This window comes from Phaseolus vulgaris, chromosome 2 (genome assembly GCF_000499845.2).
Source record: "Phaseolus vulgaris cultivar G19833 chromosome 2, P. vulgaris v2.0, whole genome shotgun sequence".
NCBI classification, from domain to species: domain Eukaryota; kingdom Viridiplantae; phylum Streptophyta; class Magnoliopsida; order Fabales; family Fabaceae; genus Phaseolus; species Phaseolus vulgaris.
Window position 1 is genome coordinate 22,737,323 of NC_023758.2, and position 19,671 is coordinate 22,756,993.

A 19,671-nucleotide genomic window follows, 5' to 3' on the forward strand; every position below is an offset into this window, starting at 1 on the left:
AACCTAACAAATGTTTCTTATAACATCATGTTTAGCATAATAATTGTACGAAACGTTACTCTAAAGCAAAATTAACCTCACAACTTATCATAATTCAGGCTTAGTATCGAAGATTCACTATGATCTTATAAATATACACTTCAATCAAGACAAATGTATGTATTGAATTGTATTTAGAGTCCCGATATATTCACCCTCTGCATATGACACACATTTGACGCTACAGACGTGACAATGACGTGACAAAGTGAGATTGTGTGCGAATGAGCAGCGCGAACTTCAAAATAGGATAAAAAATAATATATTACATCGGTTCTTAGAAACAACCGGTGTAATATTTTTTTTTTACTTAGAATGACCCATATTACATCGGTTAAGTCATCTAACCGATGTAATATATGACCCATATTAAAAAAAAATTGATTTTTTTTTCATAAAAAGTGGGTGGTCATAAACGTCACCTAGGTAACCATTTACAGACACACGGGTAACCAGTTTTATGTGTGCCAGTATATGTGGAGAAACCTACATCGGTTAAGTCATCTAATCGATGTAATATATGATTTTTACATCGGTTAAGCCATCTAACCGATGTAATATATGATTTTTATTAAAAAATTGATTTTTTTTCATGAAGAGTGGGTGACCATAAACGTCACATAGGTAACCACTTACAGACACACGGGTAACCAGTTTTGTGTGTGTCAATATATGTGGAGGAACCAGTTTTGCGTTTGCGTTTTGCGTCAATTAATGTTACACAAGCGGTTACGCAAGCGATGTCAAGTCTGTGTTAGTGACAGAAGGTGTTAATAAAACATTTTTGTTGTATTTATTACATTCATCTACAACATATTAAGTACTAATTTAAATATCGAGGAATACCTTTTACAAATATATGGATACGAGAGATATTCATAAGAACTGAGACTACAATGTAACAAAACAGATTAACAAGTTTTAGTAAAAGTTATTTTCTTAATTTTTTGAAATTAGTTTATTAGGTAAATATGAAGAATATAAAATGTTAACTACACATTAAATCCCATTTTTTACAAGGACGATAAAAGTAACTGTAATATTATTTTCATTATATTATTTATCTTAGACATTACTGTAATATTCTTTGGATAGTTAAAAATACAATTACAGAATCTACAATTGAAATCACACAGCCAATTCTAAATTGTACCCCAACTACATTTTTTTTATTGTTGTTTATACTACCTGACCCAAGTAAAATAGATTTTGTTTAACTTGTCTCACATACTCTTTATCAGAGTTAATTAGATTTTGATTTCTGGAAAAATTTTAAATTTTATTTTTTATCTTTATTATTGAAATATTGGTTTAAATATAGATTTATTTTAAATATCGAAGCATTAATTCTTATATTGGCGGGAAAATTTATAGAGTAACCCAAGACCGTTAAACCATTACAAAATTGTATGTATACATTTTTTGCACTTTAGGCAGACTTAGACTGCATCGTTGTTTGCATCCTTTTAGCTTTTGTGAATATCTAAATTCACATTTAGATTTTGTACCTATTTCTTAGCTCATAGTTCGCAGTACATTTAACATGCGCTAAACAGATTTTTTTTTGGCGATAATATGCAATAATAGTTGTGAAGAATGATAATATATTATTCTTCCAATGTTTTTATCATACTTTTTTACTTCATTAAGTATTATTGGGTTTATTAAGTTATATTATATATGCATGAAAATTGTATCTGTACAATTCTAAGCTCCATGGAGTATATGCAACTGCATCAGTGGAACTATTTAGCACAGTCAGGTTGTTAACTCTAATCATAAGTCTCTCTCCCCAAATCACAGAGACACAGATACCATTGTTCGGAACAACAAAAATGATGACAAAATAATAAGATATGCACAAATAATAATTATTGATCATGCCTCAATTTCTAGTAATACAACTTTGTAATAAACTCTTGCTTATGTGGTGGGAACATGGTCACAACAAAAATACAGAAGGACTTGGTTGTATAAAGCAGCCATAGAAACATGGAACAAAAAGATCAGGATTTACAGAATGCACGAAGCGTTTCATCCATGGCCTTTTTGTCATAATCCCCCGTGAATACACAATTTCCCAGAGGACCCTTTAGAAGAATAAGCCTGAGCAATCCATCTGCTACCTTCTTATCAACCTGATATACCAAAAAAAATTATAAGCTCTATGATAAGAACAAATTGAACATTAAAAGGGTACCGACCATCAGCCCTTACCGCCATGACAGATTTAAACATGTCCACAGTCATTATCTCAGGAGGGGCTGTGGGTAACTTAGCGTGTTTTAAAATGTCTCCAACTCGCTTCACAAGAGATTCATCAATCCAACCTAGGCGATATGACATGTCAACAGCCATTACCTGTGTGTATTCGAATACAGATTCCTCAATATAAACCTCCTTTAGTATTAATCATAAATATAAGTATAATTCATGCTATTATTTTGTTAAATGAAATACCGTGCCAGCTGCAACAGCCTCTCCATGAAGCCACTTCCCATAGCCAACCCCATTTTCTATAGCCTAAAATAAGTATGGGAAAGAGAGTTAAAATCAGAGAGGACAAGCAGAAACGAAATTTTTGGGAATAGATAGTTTGATGCCACGATTGCAAAGAAAATAAACATAGTTGTGTTTTTAATCATTATATTTTAAAATCTATAGTGTATAGTGTGTAACATTCTTCATATTCTATCAATTCCATGTTTGAAATCTGAACAGCTCAAATTTTCCCAAACAACCGGTGAACATTTATTCATTCTTTTCTCATTATTTTCACAGTTTTATAATTGCTTGTCAACACATTTATAACCCAGGTTATAAATATTGTCAGGTGTAAAAAACTTGATGAAATTTTTCACAATTTTACAACCTAATAAAAGATAATATCAGTCACAGACAATCACTCACATGACCAAATGTATGACCCAAGTTCAATGTTGCCCTCAGTCCACTTTCCTTCTCATCTAAGGACACAACCTCAGCCTTGTTTTCACAAGATCGCTTTATAGCATATGCCAATGCACTAGGATCTCTGCAGTCGATGACATTAACTTTTAAAAATTGGAATAGTAGAAGGGCATTATGAAAGCAGTTGCACAACATTTAGATAAAAAGAATAGATCAAAGCAACAAGGAATATATGTGACACCAATAAGCTATGATGCACAGGTGTATCATCTAATATATAAGCGCTAGTATTTTTGGTGTGTCCTTTTTAGACTTCACAGTATTTGCCTGCCTCAATTATTATTTAGGGACTTGAGAGAGGGGAAAACATTGACCTTGAAGAGGGATAGGATAATCATAGTTTATTTTTAGTTATATAAGAAAACATATCTTAATTAATATATAGTCAGTCTCGTATCCTAACCTTCTCAATGAAACTATTGTGTTGTATCATATCACATTTCTGAATCTGGACCTATGCAAAATAGCTAATACATAATGACAAGCCACAAAACTCAAGCTAGGGATACTTTTTTCAAGCCAAAAGGAATACATATTTTAACATAAATTTCCCAGAAAATTAGCTATTGTGACCCAAGAGATGTTTCACCTATCTCATAATGAAAATGGAATAGAACACAGTACATAGTTAAAAATTTACCTAGCCAGTAATGCCTGCATATTTTTCTCTTGCCACACAAAAAACTCTGCATCCCTAATGAGGCCATACTTTATGACCTCAGCAATCCCTGATGCCAGTTCCCTATCTGGTAATGTATTCAATGTGTCCGTGTCTATAAGCACACACTGAGGTTGGTAAAAGGCACCGATCAGATTCTTTCCAAGGTGATGATTTATCCCAGTTTTGCCACCAACTGAAGAATCAACCTGGAAACATAATACACAACCCTCAATGAACAAGGAAACGAGATAACATAATTATCATTAGCCAGAGCTACACAAAGGCCTAATACACCCATATCATGAAAAGAAATTTAAAGAGCAGCAAAATACCTGTGCCATCACTGTGGTAGGAATCTGAATAAAATTAACACCACGTAGAAAAGCAGAGGCAGCAAAGCCACACATATCGCCAATAACACCACCACCAAGGGCAACAAAGGTACACCGCCGGTCGAGTCGTGACTCAATGGCCTTGTCAAAGACTTTCATAAGGGTATCCTATCAGTTGAACACACAAACATCTCTTAAGCAATTCTCAAAAGTGGCAACAAACACCACACACAGCCAATTCAAACACACGAGACCTACCATGTCCTTGTACTGTTCACCATCAGGTAAAATTACACTCTCCACAGAAACATTTGGGTTTCCCCTTGTCAAAGCATCAACAACCTTGTCTAGATAAAGTGGTGCGACCGTTTTGTTAGTTACAACTAGGACCCTCTTTCCATGCACATGCCTAATACAACAGTGGGAAAGGAACACTTCAGAATATATTAAACAAGAAAAAAAAAAATCCACCTCTTATTATAAACTTCAAGGTTTAATTAGGCATGTGGTCCTTCTACTTTGTCTCACCTTTACATTTCAGTCTCTCTATCCAAAAAATTATAAATTTTAATCTCTACACAATCAATTTTTTTTTTATGTTAAGTCCCTGTTAGTTTTCTGGTGGTGAAGACCTTCACAACATAACTGTATAAGAACTAAAACATAAACTAAATAGTAGAGTTGATATAACAAAATGGACAAGTAAAGGGAAACAAATTAATTAAACGAAACTTTAATTGTGGGAAGTACATCTTACAATACATTACACATTGCACAATGAATTGAAAATTGAGAAAGTGCAAAACAAAACGCACACTTACTGGAAACCCATATAATTACCTCTGAAGATAGTCGGGTTGGTCTAGTAAACCGGATCCGATGTAAATGGGATAGCTCCGATCACCCAAATCGACTTGAACGGTGGTGGTGGGAAGGTTGGGTTCGGATTTCGCAGCGGAGGGATCCATGAGTCGAGAAGAGGTGGCGCATATCCTTGAGTTGCGAGCTGTGGAAGCAGAGAGTGAAGGACACTTGTTAGATTTGAAGAAATGGTTGTTGTTGTTGGTGATGGTGGGATAGAAGAAGAAGGAGGGTTTGAGGATTGGTGTTTGATGTTTGGTGCAGAGAGAAAGAGAGAAATTGGTGGCTGCGGAAGCCATTGGAGAATGAGGAATTGAATGGGTTGGTGAGTGGAGAAGACAACAACAATAACAATAACATGCTCTCTCCCTTCAATACAAACACTATTTCACGGGTTAGGTGGAACTTAACTTTTTCAACTTTGGTAGAGATCAAAATAAAGTATATTATTTTTTTAAAATAAATTAAGCCAAGAACTTCATAAATCATATAATTCATAATGCATTTTCTTAATTAGTCACTATTTTTTAGAGGAAAATAATATGATATTCATTTTCCTCTTGTCTATCTACAATAAATAATAAAAACTTATTTTGTTATCCAAAGTTATACATGCTTATATCTATTTAAATTTTCTTTTTTCTGTATGGAAAGGAACTTTATCAATAGGTACATATTTTTTAATCCTTATTTATGTTTAATTTTCTCATTTCAAAAATTTCCGGCAGGAATTAACACTAGTTATCCTTTTAGTTTATTAATTGTTTTAAAATTTCTATGATTCACATACTTTAACTCTTTTTAATTATATTTTTATTAAAATTATTAATTCTGCACTTAATAAAATGTAGATAATAATTCAGTGTCCAATTATAAATACAAAATAATATAAATATAGCATAGTATGTAATAATATGACATAGTATGCAGATAGTAATATAACATTAAGATTAAATTTATTATTACATAGCATGAAATTAAGTATATAATTTTCAAATATGAATGTAAAAGTTACTCATTTCCCATCTCCACCGATAATATTATTAAAAATTATTATTATTATTATTATATAATGTACTTATAATAATAATAATTTTTAATTAATTTTTAAGTCATTTATTTTCAATTGAATTCTTATAAAAAAAAATTGTTTGAGTACTCAAAATTTATATGTTTTTGGATTGAGTTAATTAAACATATATTTTATAGAATTTAATTTCCATTTTTATTATTTTAAATATTGAATAATATAATTATAAAATAATTTTTAAAATTATAAATTTTTCCAAGCATCACTATTTCTTATTGTAATGAAAACTTAGTTAAGTGAACTAAAATAAACTAATGATAAAAAAAGTTGTCCAAAAATTCAGAATAATTAAGTTTATTTATTCATTACAAAAACTAAAAAAAAACATATTATTTTACAAAAACTAACAAAACATATATTTTGTACCATTCATTTATATTTTTATTAAATTGAAATAATATAATCTTAAATCTTAAAAGATACATAATTTTATTATTTTATAAAACATAATTTAATATATATATATATAATTTTATAAATATAGTATTAATACAATTATGAGAAATTAGTTTTAATTTTTTTATTTAATTATTTATTCTATTAAATAAATAAATTATTTTTTGTTTATTAAAAAATAAAACTGTTCATAAAAACAAAGGAAGTTATTATGTATCCTATGATATCGATATAACTTATTAATTTAGACTTACTTATATTATAAAATAAAAATTATAATAAATTGTAATTTCTTTTAAAAATATGTGTAATGGATAATTTAAGATATTTTTTTATAACTAAAACTAATCAACACACATTTGCTTTGCCAAACCTTGATTAAAATTTTGTTGTCAACAGGCAGACTAGGTTGTTCTCAAGTATTCTCTGTTCTTCTTCCCCTGTTTCAAGAATTAAAAAATTGCGTAGTCTTGTCGAAGGATCAATCTTCATTGGAGAGATCGGGTTTTCTCAAGGTGAATTTTCCTTCTCTCCTCTGCTTTAGGGTTTTCCAAAAGGTTTTAACAAAATTCAATTAGAGAATCTACAATTAAATCACAACATAAAATGCCTAAACTGAGATACATCTGTTTTTCTGATTCTGAATGAAATAAAGTTTATACCTTTACTCTTTTACACTGTTTGGCAAGCTTGCTATGGTACAGTGGGTCGCACTTATTTCTGGGTTTTCTTTGATTTGTGTGTCCTCTTACCAAGATGTGTGCTTACAATGCTGCCTATTTCATCAGTACAAACCATTCTCTATCGTAATTGGGTTGGTTATGTATTTTTCTATTATGCACTTTTAATTATCGCTAGCCATTCAACTAGAATCTTATGTTCAAAAGATATAATTCACAATGTGTTTGGAATTGTGTCAAAGACCCACATTGTGACTAAAATTACAGTCTGTTTTTGGTTATGCATTGGGTTACATAAATCTCATATATTTAATGTCAAAACAATGAAAGAAGCTACTTCTATTTGCTTCAGAATTGACTCATGTCCTTAGCTTGAGGCGGGAAATCAAATATGCAGACAATGTGTGGCGTATAATTGGATGTCGTTTCTTGCAGTGTGAATGCAGTTCTAAATACCTATTCAGTCTTGTTATGTGTATTCCTCTTTATCAAACACTTATGTACATTAAACTATAGATGGCAGGCCAATTTGCCAGATCAAGAAGACTAGAAATTCAGCAGCAGGAACAGTCGAGAGCTAGGTGGACAACATCACTAACTAAGATACTTGCCACACTGATGGTTGACCAAGTACATAAAGGGAATAAACATAACAATTTATTCAATAAAAAAGCATGGAAATATATTTGTGATGAGTTTTACAGCAAAACAGGTTTGAAATGGGACAAGGAACAACTTAAAAACCGATATTCGGTCTTGAGGCGGCAGTATTCTATTGTAAAGTCCATTCTTGATCAAAGTGACTTTAGTTGGGATGAATCCACAGGATCTATAACAGCTAATGATGAAATTTGGGCGGAATACCTCCAGGTGTGTTCCTTTATCTTTTGTTTTGTTATTATCAAAATATGGTGCTGCTGAAAGAAGAAACTTTGAACTTATGGTCATTTTGTATACTGTTTTGGTTTAAAGAAAGGGAGGAGAGGGGTGAGAGTTATTTTATTGTCTAGGACCATGTGCCATGGTTTTGATCAATCTTCATGTTACACATATTATTAATGCTTTCGTAAATTGAAAAACTTGGTTGCATGTTATAGAGAGATTGACCAAGACTTTGGATACGTGGTGGTTTTAAACTATACAGTAATTTCTCATGGAGGGACAACTTGTTTGATTTACAAGAGAAGGGGAGGGAAAATAAAATAATTTACTTTTATAAGGTTCAAAATGGATAGAAAGTTCTTTGAATTGAGGCATTCGCTACTTACTATTAGATCCTTTTTTGCCAGCACAATTGTTCCTTGGAGGCCAAGAAACAGATGAAACAAAGCTTTAGAGTATATTAAGAGTATATGTTTCAGGTTTTTGCACTTTTTAGGAAGGGAAATAGGTTTGCTGATAACCTAGCTAATTATGGTATACTTCCATGTATTGCTTATTACTTTTGTTGTGATAAATGCAGTCCTCTGCATTTTATATTTTTTTAGTGGGTTTTGGTTTGGTCCCCCACTTTTGTATTTCTTCCTTTTTTAATGTATTAAAACTGCTGTAAATGATTGATACAGGTTGTAGTACTAACTTGGATGGTATTGCAATCTGTATAGTGATGCAATAGCATTCTGTTCTTTGATTAAAAAGAAGAACTACTCTCATGGTAGTAGATAAATAAAGTAATTAAGCTCAAGTGTTCATGAAGGTGGTTTAGCTCAATTGGTTGAGTATGTGAGTTCCTGTAAACTTCTTGGTATTCATTTCTATGGATAAAATGAAAAATAACTTAAGTGTTTAGGTTAAGGATAATTTAATTAGCATGGTTTATAAACTTTTTAAGTATTTTTCTTCTCTAAATCCCCTTAACATGGGAGGGGAGACAAAAACAGGGAGGTGAGGGGATTTTCCTTCTCTTATCCCTTACAGATATTTGAACCAAACAAGGTATTAATGAGTGTCAACATTCAAGAATGCTTTGTATGAAAAATCTGTTTACGAATTTGTTTCTTATTCCTACCAAGCTAAAGATAGAGCTTTGCATGGATAGCTCATCTGAGATTAATTTAAAATCCTCCAAAAGTTTGATTTTCATTGTAACGATAAAATATGGAGTGAGTAATGTTAACAAATTGAAAATGTTGTGGCATAATTTCCCTCTCGATTGAAACCTTGTTGCTTTTTTTATGAATGCTAACAATGAATTCATTATTATAGGGTGAAATATTAAAATCCATGCAGAATTCACCAAACATGTTTGGTTGGGATTATTTTGTAGAAAGTACATTTTTTTTTTGTTTCAAGCCCGTAGGAAACCAGAAAAAAAGGATTAATTTTCTAAAATAAGTTTAACTAAATACACAATAATAGAGAATGAGGCTAACTTGGTTTCATGAGGGTGTTATAAAAGAATGTGTTTATATTACTATCATTTTTTGTAGTTTCAATTATAGCCTGCAACATCTTTTTTTTCTGGATAGGGGTTCCATTGAACACAGCAGCTGCTGTTCTCTGTGTTCTATAAAATAATACTTGATTAACTCTTTTAGAAATTGCAGAAACATCCAGATGCTGAGACTGTCAAAACCGGTGGGTGCCCAATCTTTAAAGAACTTTGCACAATATTCTCTGAGCCAGCAACCAATGGCAAACATGAATATGTAGCTGCATCTGAGGGTGAATATACTTCTACAACTCCTTGTCCAGAGCCCTTGAACACACACCATGAGGAGTCATCATCAGAATCCCAGGATGAGGAAGATGCTAATGATCCTCAAACAGTTCAACCTACTACACCTACTGAAATTTCTACACGCAAAAGAGGGCGTAAAGGAATTCATGAAGCTATTGCAGATGCCATATTTGAGATGGCGTCTGCTTCAAAGATGAGGGCAGCGGCCCTAGAGCAACAAATTGCGAGATTTAGCATGGCTGACTGTATTAGGGACTTAGATTTGATGCAAGGTGTTGATCGACAACTTTATTTTGCTGCTCTTGATCTCTTCAACAAACCTAATGCTAGGGAGATATTTTTGTCCCTCAAAAAGGATAAACGTTTAACTTGGTTGCGTGGTAAGTGTTCTGTTGCATCCAACTAATCTTGTGCAGAATGAAAAAAGGAGGAAAAAATCTCTTTTAGTCAGAGTTTGATCCGTTTCTCTTAAATTATTTGCAAGCTTTGATTATATAATCTCATTCATATCACAGTACTTCCGGAATTGTTAATGTTAAAATCAATATTAATGTTTGATTGACACCAATGATGTTTTCTAAAGTTTTAAAACGGATCATTGAACTTGTAAAGAAAGTCGTTCGTAATTATTTCATTTGCAAAACCAGAGTTAAAAGCTTGAATTGGTAATTATCAAAGGAATTTTAAACATATAATCACTCGTTTATCGGGAGTATTTTAGAAAATTGAGTTTTTAAAATACACGCAAAGTGTAATTTGATAAGATATTTTCTTAAAAAAAAAGGGAGATGTTAATAAATCTTGTAAGAATTTAGCAATAATGTGTATTTGTTATCTACAAGCCTTTTAACAAATCATAACTTTGATTTTTCGAAATTCTGCTTGGTACAAGTTTAGAAATCTAATAATTAAATGTATTCAATATATAGTCACATCAAATAAAAATTATATAAAAAAGTTATGAAAAAGTTTAAATGCTTGTGCAAAGATATCTTACACATATTAGGTGAATTGATTTTGACGGTTTAATCGGTCAAACGTTGGAAGTACAGTTTTAAATGCATGTCACTAAAGCCACAGTATGAATAATAGAATCGTTGGAAAACATATTAAGCACAGTTCAGCTGAAATCTGACAAAAGCATATAATTGTAACGAATGAATTCTTGCAGGAAACGTGACAGGAGCAGTGATTCGGTAATTTGTTGAATTCATAGACAAGACAGTTTCCCAGCTTTAAGAGAATAACCAAACCTTAAAAAAAGGTACATGCAACAACTAGGCAACAAACTTCTGGAGTCTTGAAAATCATAAATTTTTCTCGAATATATATACTATCATATTAACAGTACAGAATGAAACCAAGTAAAACCCATCATAATACAGCAATGGCGTCCGTAACTGGAGAGGGTATGAGGTATCATGATTCCTGATATGAGCTGGTGTAAAGGCAAGATGAGGGTGATAATCATATTCATCTATACACGACATATGAACAAGAATTTTCCTATGCCAATATTCTCTTCACGTCATGCTCCTGTTCAGCAACTTTAGCTTTGTTGTATACAGACTCAAAAACCTCCATGCACACACTTGAAAACCCCACAATCCCTTGAAACACGTGAGGGCAACCCATTTGCAAGTTATTCAGCGTCATTGCCCGCGTTACATTCACTGCCTTCTCGTATTTGCTCTTCTCTTCTTCTGCCTTTGCTCTTAAGGCTTCCACCTTGGCACGTTTCTCGGTAACCGACTCCTTCTTTCTCATGGAACCGGAAGATTCTGGCATGGAGTACGGACCATACTTGCACTCCAACGACCGAAGCTGAACCACCTTCTTCTCAAGCTCTTTGAACGCACAATCTGACTTCTTCTTTTGTTTATACTCCTCTGCCTGTTGCACTACAATGGCATGAATAACCGTCAACAAGCTTTTTATTCCTTCGGATGCTACATTGTCTGGAATGCGATCAACAGCAAGGTGCCACTCTTCACAGAGGGAGTAAATCTTTGACTCCTCGGGGGTTCTGCTTAGAGGGTTTTTGCTGAACTGGAAAAGGGTGAGTCTTAGCCATCCTGTGAGGGATTGGATGTAATCGCGGTGGGCCTTGAAGAGGTTGCAGAAAGATTGGTGCCATTGCTGTACTTCAAGCTCCAGCTGAAGAGTTGATTGCCTGTGAATCTCAGAAGTGGGGTTGTTTGATGGTACGGTGTTGAGGTATTCTAGTTGCTGAACTATGTGCTTTTGAACCTGATGACACTCATACATGCTTCTCCACATGCACATTAATCTGCCAACGTAACAAACATAATGCTGAGAAAGGCTTGTTTTTTTCTTTTCAAGTCTTATTCTGATAAACTACACTACTAACAATCATAGGCGAGGAAAATTTTATCTTCTACAGCAATTAAAAAGATATAAAAATGAAGTTCATATTTTTTTTTTCTCATAAATGTTTTTGATTGTTGAATGTTGAATTGTAATGTCAGTTATGTTACTGTTGATAGATATCCTAGCAGGGCAGGGATAATGCTACACATTCTGTTGGCAATCAGAAGCAACAATGATTGGGCCAGGAAAACCATTCAGTGCTGAAAGCAAACAAAATGGCAATGGATAATTTGTATTTCAGATCGTTTGACAAGGGTCAAATTATGGCAACAGTTTTGCCAGTTCCCAGCGGAGAGTATATCTCGATTTTCAACCTGTCCCAAAGTTGTGTTGTTTGTACAAGTTGGCAACGAAAAAAAGGATATCAAGATTTATGAATAGAAAACACAGATAAGAATCATCACGCGGGGATCATAACATCCCATCCATTGGTACATAATCATTCCAATTGAAACTCGAGTGGGAAAATATATGGTACAAAGTACGCCAAAATAGTGTCTAGTCCAAGATATTTATATATATATATATATAAAGGGGGTTTAGAAGCGATAAGCCCTGATCCAAAGGAAACCCCCACGATAAAAAATGAGATTTTGGGTCGTACGAATTGTACTCGTCTCAGTCAAGGGCGCGGTCAGGTTTGTCTTCGCCAAAAAACAAGTTTGAAGCACAAAACTAAATCAGTGAAAACGATAAAGCAGTCAAAAGCAATATTTTATACTGTCACTGATACTACGCCTACGCATGTATATATTCTGACTCAATTTGTAACTCAGTCCCTTGAGGGAAAAGGGTGCTCCCACGGCTTATGCATGCCTCTTCGCTTTTCCCATTCCCACCAGCAGTCAACCGAACAAAAATGCTTCCCTTGCTTTAAGATTCAGTATCTTATTTGCTACTAAACTACTGTTTCTTACTATTGCCGGATAACTTTTTCCTTTAGCTCATGACCATTCCATTTGTGACACGAAGCTATGTATAAAAGTAAAGATGATTCTAAAATGAGAGAACTTACCCTTTGACAAGCTCAAGGAGTTGAGGGTAGAGCTCTACCTCCCTTAATTTGATTATTTCAGTAGATGTACTATCAATGGCCTGAGAAGCAACCATCATTTGTGATTCTAATTTCTCCACTTCTTTCTTTGTCTTCTCTGCCTTCACATACTCAGCTCTCTTCATCTCCATCTTCCTTAGCAGTGCCAGCTTCTTCTCATGCTCCATCTTTATAGTCTTAGCATTCTTTAACCAACCAAAGCAAATATTAGAAAAGTTAAACAACGATTAATGGGAATTGTCAAATTATCAATGAAGCTAATAAAAAAAATCGTATTCCTCCTCAAGTGATTTAGAGGGACTACAAAAGGGAAATGAAATATTGAACAATAACCAAGTACATGAACACATGACCACTAGTGGAAAACCATAGCATCATAGAATATTAGTTGTAAAGAACAAGATTTCTTCACCAGACCCGCATCAAATCTTATCCTCAAAAGAGAAATAACTTATAACTTTTCCCTTTTCTTTTTCTTTTATTGTTACCATCAAAGGGGAAGCTCAGCAAAAAAGCAACACACCTTGACCTCTTGAAACAACTTCTTCTCCCATGCATATAGCCTCTCCACAGTAGAGCCGTGCCCAACACTTCCACCTCCATTTGCCCCAAAAGTACCAACAGAAACAGGAGTCCCCTCATCCAGTTTGCCAAACCCATTCAGCTTCGGACTCGAACCCCAAGTCCACAATGACGGACTCAAATTCCACCCATGGCTGTGCACTTTACCTACCACCACCAAGGACAAACACAACCCTTCAGAATCCAAAAGGGCCGAGAAAAACACAAACTTGAACTAAATACAAAAGTCAAATTAAACCATAAACAAAGGAGTTAATTCAACATGCAAGGGGTTCATTTCTACTTACCACAAGCAAATCTCAAGAGATTCACACTCCAGAAAAGGAGTTAACACTTAACACTCAAAAAATTGTCACATGCAATGAAGAAAGTGAAGCTTACACGCTTTACTGTTATCAGAAAATCCAGAGTTTGAAACTTCAAGGATCAAAGAAACATGAGAACCAGCATCAGCAGCTTTGAGAAAATAATCATCAAGCTCTTTAATAACTTCAACAAGATCCTTAGTACTATTCCTTGAAACAACCATTGCAAGCTCACTAGGTGTCTCCTTGGAAAATCCGCTCACAACCGACGGCGGAGCTGTCACGCTCGCAGCCGCCATCACCACCACTTCTGATCCGGCAGTCGTCGTGGCCTCCCACTCCTCCTCCGTCACCGACCGGGAAGCCACCGCCGGCCCAGCCGGCATGAACGGGTCCCAGAAATCCCAGGCGGAGGAAGGCACCGGAGGCGGCGGTGGAGGCGGCGGGGGAAGAGCGGGGGAGGAGGTAGTGTCCGACGTCCACGTGTAAGAGCTCGGACTCATCGGAGGCGGCGGAGGTGGCGGCGGCATCGGGGTGGGGGTTTGCAGCGGCGGCGGCGGGAGAATGGGCTGTGGGCGCGGCGGAAGGTGGTGATGGTGATAGTTGAGATGGTGGAGAACCGTGGTTTCAGCATTTGCGAACTGAAAGAGTGCAGAACCAGTGGCACGAAGCGAACGAATGTACATAGCATGTGCCGCGGAAAAAGCGTGTCTTGCTTGCACGAACTGCTTCATGTAACGCTTCCTGGCTTTGCAACGCGACACCGTTTCTTCCCTCTCTATCCTGGAGTGGCAGCAACCCATCTTCTCTTTTTGTTGTTCAGTGAAGGGGAATGAGTAAAGGTTGGTTTTTGCTTGAGTTTTTTGTGTGCTAAAAAAAATGGGGTGGTGGTACTTCTGCAAAAGTTGCCTATTTTAATGCCTGAAACTCTGGCTTTGGGGTGGGAAGTGCCAAAGGTACTTTATTTTTGGGTCAAAACTAAAGAACCTTCATTTAAAGGCATTCCTCTCTGGGACACTTGAACTTGCATCAGAATCTAAAGTAGAGAAGAGAGATAATGCAGTTTAGGAATGTGGTTGAGTTGAGGATGCTGCATTGGGTTTTCTCTCTCTATACTATAGTGGGGAGGAGCAGCAGCAATGGAGAGAAAGAGAAGCAGCACACACACAGACAAGGGCTTTGGGCAGAGAGCCTGCAATTAAAAAATACAGTAAATTTTGTTTGGTGTTTTGATTTTGGTGGACCAAAATGCCCCCTCTCAGGGCCTATAGGGGTAATTTTATTTTCACTTTGCATAATAACATAACATGAAGTAACATGCATGATGCAGGGCACGACATACCCAAAGGGCCACTGCCAGATCAGATCAGATATGCACTTCTGGGATATCCTTCAAGAATTTTAAACAGTGGCTTTCTAGATTCAAGAGTACGGACACCAACACTATTTCTACCAATATTTCTTTTTTATTAATTCAATTTTATTTAAAAGTATAAACGAATCTAGTTAAAGAAAAAGTTTTATGTTTTAAATATCAATAAATAATAAAAATATATCTAAAAGAACAAGTTCAAAGTAAAAAAGTGTATCAGTAACATTTATATCAGATCCAAAAGTCATTTTACTAAATATATTATACTCATGCAACTAATGAAATAGAGTTATGACTTCAAATCTTTTTCACCACTCTCTCTTCTTGTCCATAAAGAAAGATTTTGATTTACTAGAATTTCTTGTTGAATGTGTACATAAAGATCATGACATCTCATGATTCTCTTCCTGAGTATTGGATGGGAATGTTTCAAAATATTTTATACAGAACAAAGTTTGTTACTTTTTCAAATTGACAATTAAGCAAGAATAATGTCCATAAGTTTTGCTGTGATGAATAGTATATATACTTCTTCAAGAACTTCACGTGTTAACCTGTTACCTCTATTTAACATATATTCCTATTATTAAAATATGAAGAATGATTCTAATTCACGAAATTAATGTTATTGGTTGTTAGAACTGAATGTTCTCCTTGTGAAGGAAACAAAATAATGACGACAACAAATTCTTTTTCTCTAGCTGCAGCAAAGTAATCAAAGGAACGAAATCCCTTCCTTGGAATGGCAGCATCGGCTTCTTGTTCATCCTGTTCTCTCTCGCTTCATATAAAAACCCTTCACATGCAAAAGCCTTTCTGCACTTGCACCTTCTATTTCATAATCCTCTCTCTCAAACCACGAAGTTGCATCTGAAACTTAACTATATAGTGCAATGGCAAAGGCTATAGCTGATGCTGAGTATGTGAAGGAAATTGAGAAGGCTCGTCGTGATCTTCGCGCTCTTATCTCCAGTAGAAACTGTGCCCCTCTCATGCTTCGATTAGCGTATGTTAATTATAGCTACTTTCATTTCTTTATCTGCAGTATTGTATATTTTATATAGCAAACTTTAAACAACTATCTATATCTTATTTGTAGGTGGCATGATGCTGGTACCTATGATGTTAAGACAAGAACTGGAGGCCCCAATGGTTCTATCAGGAATGCACGAGAGTTGAATCACGCAGCAAACAAGGGTCTGGAAACAGCAGTTGTGTTGTGTGGTGAGTTTTACTCCAACTTAACCTTACATAATTGAGTCCCAAAACCTACATCATTAGAAAGATTTCTCCAAAATCCTGCTCTGCTAATAACTACATAAAAATTAGCTTTTAAAAAGTCTTATTTCAGATATACTTAGCTGCTATTAGTTGGCCCACAATCTTATACAGATATCAAATCATATTTTTTCTATATAGCCCTCATTGCTTTTGGTTTCTTTGTACAACAGAGCAAGTGAAGGCCAAACATCCAAATGTTTCATATGCTGACCTTTACCAGGTTATAACTTTAGTTTACATTTTTCAGATATCAGTTAATATTTGTTAAAAATCAGAAGAATTATGTAAGTTAAGTTGCATGCATTGGATTATTTTGTATTTCAGCTAGCTGGTGTTGTTGCAGTAGAGATCACTGGGGGACCAACTATTGACTTTGTTCCAGGAAGAAAAGTATATATCATTCGCAAATTTTGTTTAGTTCATGTGTTTCAATTTCGATGCTTTAACTTTATATTTACTGTACAATATGCTACTTGCTTTACCAGGATGCATTGGAATCTCCAGCAGAAGGGCGTCTTCCAGATGCCAAACAAGGTAAATCACTGTGTTGTTTAATTTGTCTTCTGTCATTTATTGGATAAAAGTATTTTGTTGACATCATTTCTATAATTTGTCTCCATGCATAGTGAATTTTGGTTCTAGTTATTGAGACTATTCATAGATAATATATGGAAGAATTTCAGGTGCATCGCATCTAAGAGAGATGTTTTATCGCATGGGGCTAGGTGACAAAGACATTGTGGCTCTATCTGGAGCTCACACTTTGGTAAAAACTATATTACATATATACAAGAGTTCTTTAATTAGTAAATATTTAAACTGTACATTTAACTTTTTCATTACTATATTTTAATTTCATAAGGGCAAGGCACATAGAGATCGTTCTAACTTTGAAGGGCAATGGACAAAGGACCCTTTGAAGTTTGATAACTCATATTTTGTGTAAGATGTTTACTTGCATGATCTTCTGATATGTTTATGGTTAATTTATTCAAAATGTATAAAAATTGAAATTGCATATAACACTATCAGAGAATTACTGAAAGGGGAATCAAAAGATTTGTTGAAACTTCCCACAGACAAGGCTCTAGTTGAAGATCCTATCTTCCGCAACTATGTTGAACTGTATGCAAAGGTAACTGACAAATCAAAGAGTTGGAAATTAACATTTAATTATGATTATATAGACTGAAATTAGGCTAAAAAAACTATTTTCGATTGTACTAGGATGAGGATGTTTTTTTCTCAGATTATGCAACCTCACACAAGAAACTCTCAGAGTTGGGCTTCATTTTGAAGAATCATCGTTCCATGTTAGCCAAGGGAGTTGTAGGATTTGGTATTGCCTTAACTGCAGTGATCTTGGGTTACTTACACGAACTAAACAAAAGAACCAATTGAATATTAACTTAATTTAATGTATGATATTGTCAAAAATAAAAATGTTTGTATATGATTTGTGAACATCAAAAGTTTTCATTTGCTTTCTTAAATGTAATCTATATTTTATATTTGTACTATTTTTTAATAATAATGTTTGATGTGAAAAATGAAGTCTTAATATTTGAGGAGGTTTTTACTTTGAATTTATGATTTGGTTATTAAATATTTTCTTAAATAACTTTTGTTTCTGCCGGTTGACTCAAACGACAGTCTTTACCCCTTCTATCTTCGCCTGAGAATCACACTTTCTTGATTAAAGAATCTCTCACCTGCAAAGACAACGGGGCATCTTGACGATTGTTTGCACTCCGACGTCCAAGTGTATAAATTAGTTTCAGACTTAGAAACTGTGTACCTTGCTAGGGTTCTTGACACCCTTTATATAGGTTGAAACTAGGGTTTATCTTTGTGTTGCTATCCTTGTCTAGGGTTCCTTGGGGAACGTCCTTACGCCGCTATTTACATAATTTTAGCGTATCTGGCACTTGGAACTTCCCTTAATTGGAGTGCAACGAATAATAGAGTGGTCGTCTGGGTACCAACTTGTGCACCTAGTCTCTGGCGCCATCTGCTTTGTGGGTGCCCTAAGTATCCACGTGCCATGCATGCAGCTTTCCCTGGAAACCCTAACCCTAATGGGCCTTAGCACCTTTCAGGATTATTCACTCGTGTCGCGCCTATATGCGCTATACACACCACATGCACGGATCCTTCGTGTCTTAGGCTTCCCACATATCTAATGTGATAGGCGCATGTTTTCAACCGTTGGAATTCTTTGGTGGAGTTTGCGGAAGCTTTCATGGAGTGCTCACGGACAAGGCTCTCTCTTGGAGATCATGGTTGCCTTGGGGGTGCAGGACAAGTATGGAGGTGAGAGGTTCGGCCAGCTCACTTGGAAGGTGGAGATTGAAGACTAAACTTGTCTAGAAGTAGACAAGAGTGACAAATTGGCACAAAAATTTGGCATCAATTTCACTCTATGATTAATCTTGATTTACATAAGGTAGACTCCTCCTTTTATAGCAATGGAGGACCTCTCAAATGAAATGCAAATACAAGGGAAATAGCTTTGGAATGTCCACCAAATGCATCTTAGCACATGGAGCACATGTAGCATATTTAACATGTGTTTGAAAAGCTTTTAGCACATGTTTCATATGGTTCATGTGGAGATAGCCGTGTACACATTTATCACATGGAGCATGTGTTAATTGTGTGCTCTTCTACCTTGCTCCAATCGACCTAGGTGAATTTAGAGGTTTTAGAAACTCTAAATTAGCCTAGGTTGATTTTATGTGCTAAAATTAAATTCCAAGAAAATTTCAGTAATTTCTTATTCTAATTTTGACAGAAAAATAATATTCTACTCTATACTAAGCTTCATGGCCTTTGAACATATAGAGGAACCTTTCTCTGCTATCAATAGCAGTGTTCCAATCCTCTTGAATTCTTCTAGCCATAGCTCTTGCAGTTGGCCCAAATCTTCTATGTGGTGGGCTTAAGCTTGTATTTGGGCTTGGGCTTGGGCTTCTTC

The 19,671-nt window shown here is 34.9% G+C and overlaps 4 protein-coding genes across 7 annotated transcripts; 2 read left to right on the forward strand and 2 right to left on the reverse strand.

Annotated features, from left to right (window-relative positions):
* Positions 1-1,875: 1,875 nt before the first annotated feature.
* LOC137810945 (3-dehydroquinate synthase, chloroplastic) lies at positions 1,876-5,275 on the reverse strand. The gene is made up of 8 exons (XM_068612456.1): positions 4,843-5,275; positions 4,261-4,411; positions 4,003-4,170; positions 3,650-3,876; positions 2,950-3,073; positions 2,500-2,562; positions 2,257-2,400; positions 1,876-2,177 (listed from the first exon to the last, which is right to left on the reverse strand). Exons 1-8 carry the CDS (start codon positions 5,160-5,162, stop codon positions 2,046-2,048), a joined length of 1,329 nt encoding a protein of 442 aa, XP_068468557.1. The 5' UTR covers positions 5,163-5,275; the 3' UTR covers positions 1,876-2,045.
* A 1,424-nt stretch (positions 5,276-6,699) lies between these two features.
* On the forward strand, positions 6,700-10,159 carry LOC137810943 (L10-interacting MYB domain-containing protein-like). Of its 4 annotated transcripts, none has more exons than XM_068612454.1 (3): positions 6,700-6,864; positions 7,382-7,899; positions 9,576-10,159. In XM_068612454.1, exons 2-3 carry the CDS (start codon positions 7,546-7,548, stop codon positions 10,113-10,115), a joined length of 894 nt encoding a protein of 297 aa, XP_068468555.1. In that variant the 5' UTR covers positions 6,700-6,864; positions 7,382-7,545; the 3' UTR covers positions 10,116-10,159. The 4 variants fall into 4 exon arrangements, with proteins under 4 accessions (XP_068468555.1, XP_068468553.1, XP_068468552.1 ...); XM_068612452.1 differs by having other exon boundaries at positions 6,709-6,864; positions 7,546-7,899; XM_068612451.1 differs by having other exon boundaries at positions 6,716-6,864; positions 9,567-10,159.
* Positions 10,160-10,946: 787 nt separating this feature from the next.
* On the reverse strand, positions 10,947-15,235 carry LOC137810944 (protein ALTERED PHOSPHATE STARVATION RESPONSE 1). Its single transcript, XM_068612455.1, has 4 exons — positions 14,118-15,235; positions 13,678-13,883; positions 13,116-13,339; positions 10,947-11,999 (listed from the first exon to the last, which is right to left on the reverse strand). The coding sequence occupies exons 1-4, from the start codon at positions 14,842-14,844 to the stop codon at positions 11,216-11,218; spliced, it is 1,941 nt and encodes a 646-aa protein (XP_068468556.1). The 5' UTR covers positions 14,845-15,235; the 3' UTR covers positions 10,947-11,215.
* A 979-nt stretch (positions 15,236-16,214) lies between these two features.
* On the forward strand, positions 16,215-18,244 carry LOC137810947 (probable L-ascorbate peroxidase 3, peroxisomal). The gene is made up of 9 exons (XM_068612460.1): positions 16,215-16,419; positions 16,513-16,637; positions 16,865-16,914; positions 17,019-17,084; positions 17,180-17,228; positions 17,378-17,460; positions 17,557-17,636; positions 17,727-17,829; positions 17,922-18,244. Exons 1-9 carry the CDS (start codon positions 16,307-16,309, stop codon positions 18,093-18,095), a joined length of 843 nt encoding a protein of 280 aa, XP_068468561.1. The 5' UTR covers positions 16,215-16,306; the 3' UTR covers positions 18,096-18,244.
* Positions 18,245-19,671: the final 1,427 nt, after the last annotated feature.

Bases quoted from the DNA above. Each gene is read 5' to 3' on its own strand.
- LOC137810945 (XM_068612456.1), bottom strand. From the start codon at position 5,162: ATGGCTTCCGCAGCCACCAATTTCTCTCTTTCTCTCTGCACCAAACAT. The intron at 4,412-4,842 runs GTAATTATATGG...CTGTTGTATTAG, and splicing joins CAACCCGACTATCTTCAGAG to GCATGTGCATGGAAAGAGGG. The intron at 4,171-4,260 runs GTAGGTCTCGTG...TTCAACTGATAG, and splicing joins GTGAACAGTACAAGGACATG to GATACCCTTATGAAAGTCTT.
- LOC137810943 (XM_068612451.1), top strand. From the start codon at position 7,546: ATGGCAGGCCAATTTGCCAGATCAAGAAGACTAGAAATTCAGCAGCAG. The intron at 7,900-9,566 runs GTGTGTTCCTTT...TAACTCTTTTAG, and splicing joins TTTGGGCGGAATACCTCCAG to AAATTGCAGAAACATCCAGA.
- LOC137810944 (XM_068612455.1), bottom strand. From the start codon at position 14,844: ATGGGTTGCTGCCACTCCAGGATAGAGAGGGAAGAAACGGTGTCGCGT. The intron at 13,884-14,117 runs GTAAGCTTCACT...TGGTGGTGGTAG, and splicing joins TTCTGATAACAGTAAAGCGT to GTAAAGTGCACAGCCATGGG. The intron at 12,000-13,115 runs GTAAGTTCTCTC...TTACGTTGGCAG, and splicing joins CTCCTTGAGCTTGTCAAAGG to ATTAATGTGCATGTGGAGAA.
- LOC137810947 (XM_068612460.1), top strand. From the start codon at position 16,307: ATGGCAAAGGCTATAGCTGATGCTGAGTATGTGAAGGAAATTGAGAAG. The intron at 16,420-16,512 runs GTATGTTAATTA...TCTTATTTGTAG, and splicing joins CCTCTCATGCTTCGATTAGC to GTGGCATGATGCTGGTACCT. The intron at 17,229-17,377 runs GTAAATCACTGT...GAAGAATTTCAG, and splicing joins TCTTCCAGATGCCAAACAAG to GTGCATCGCATCTAAGAGAG.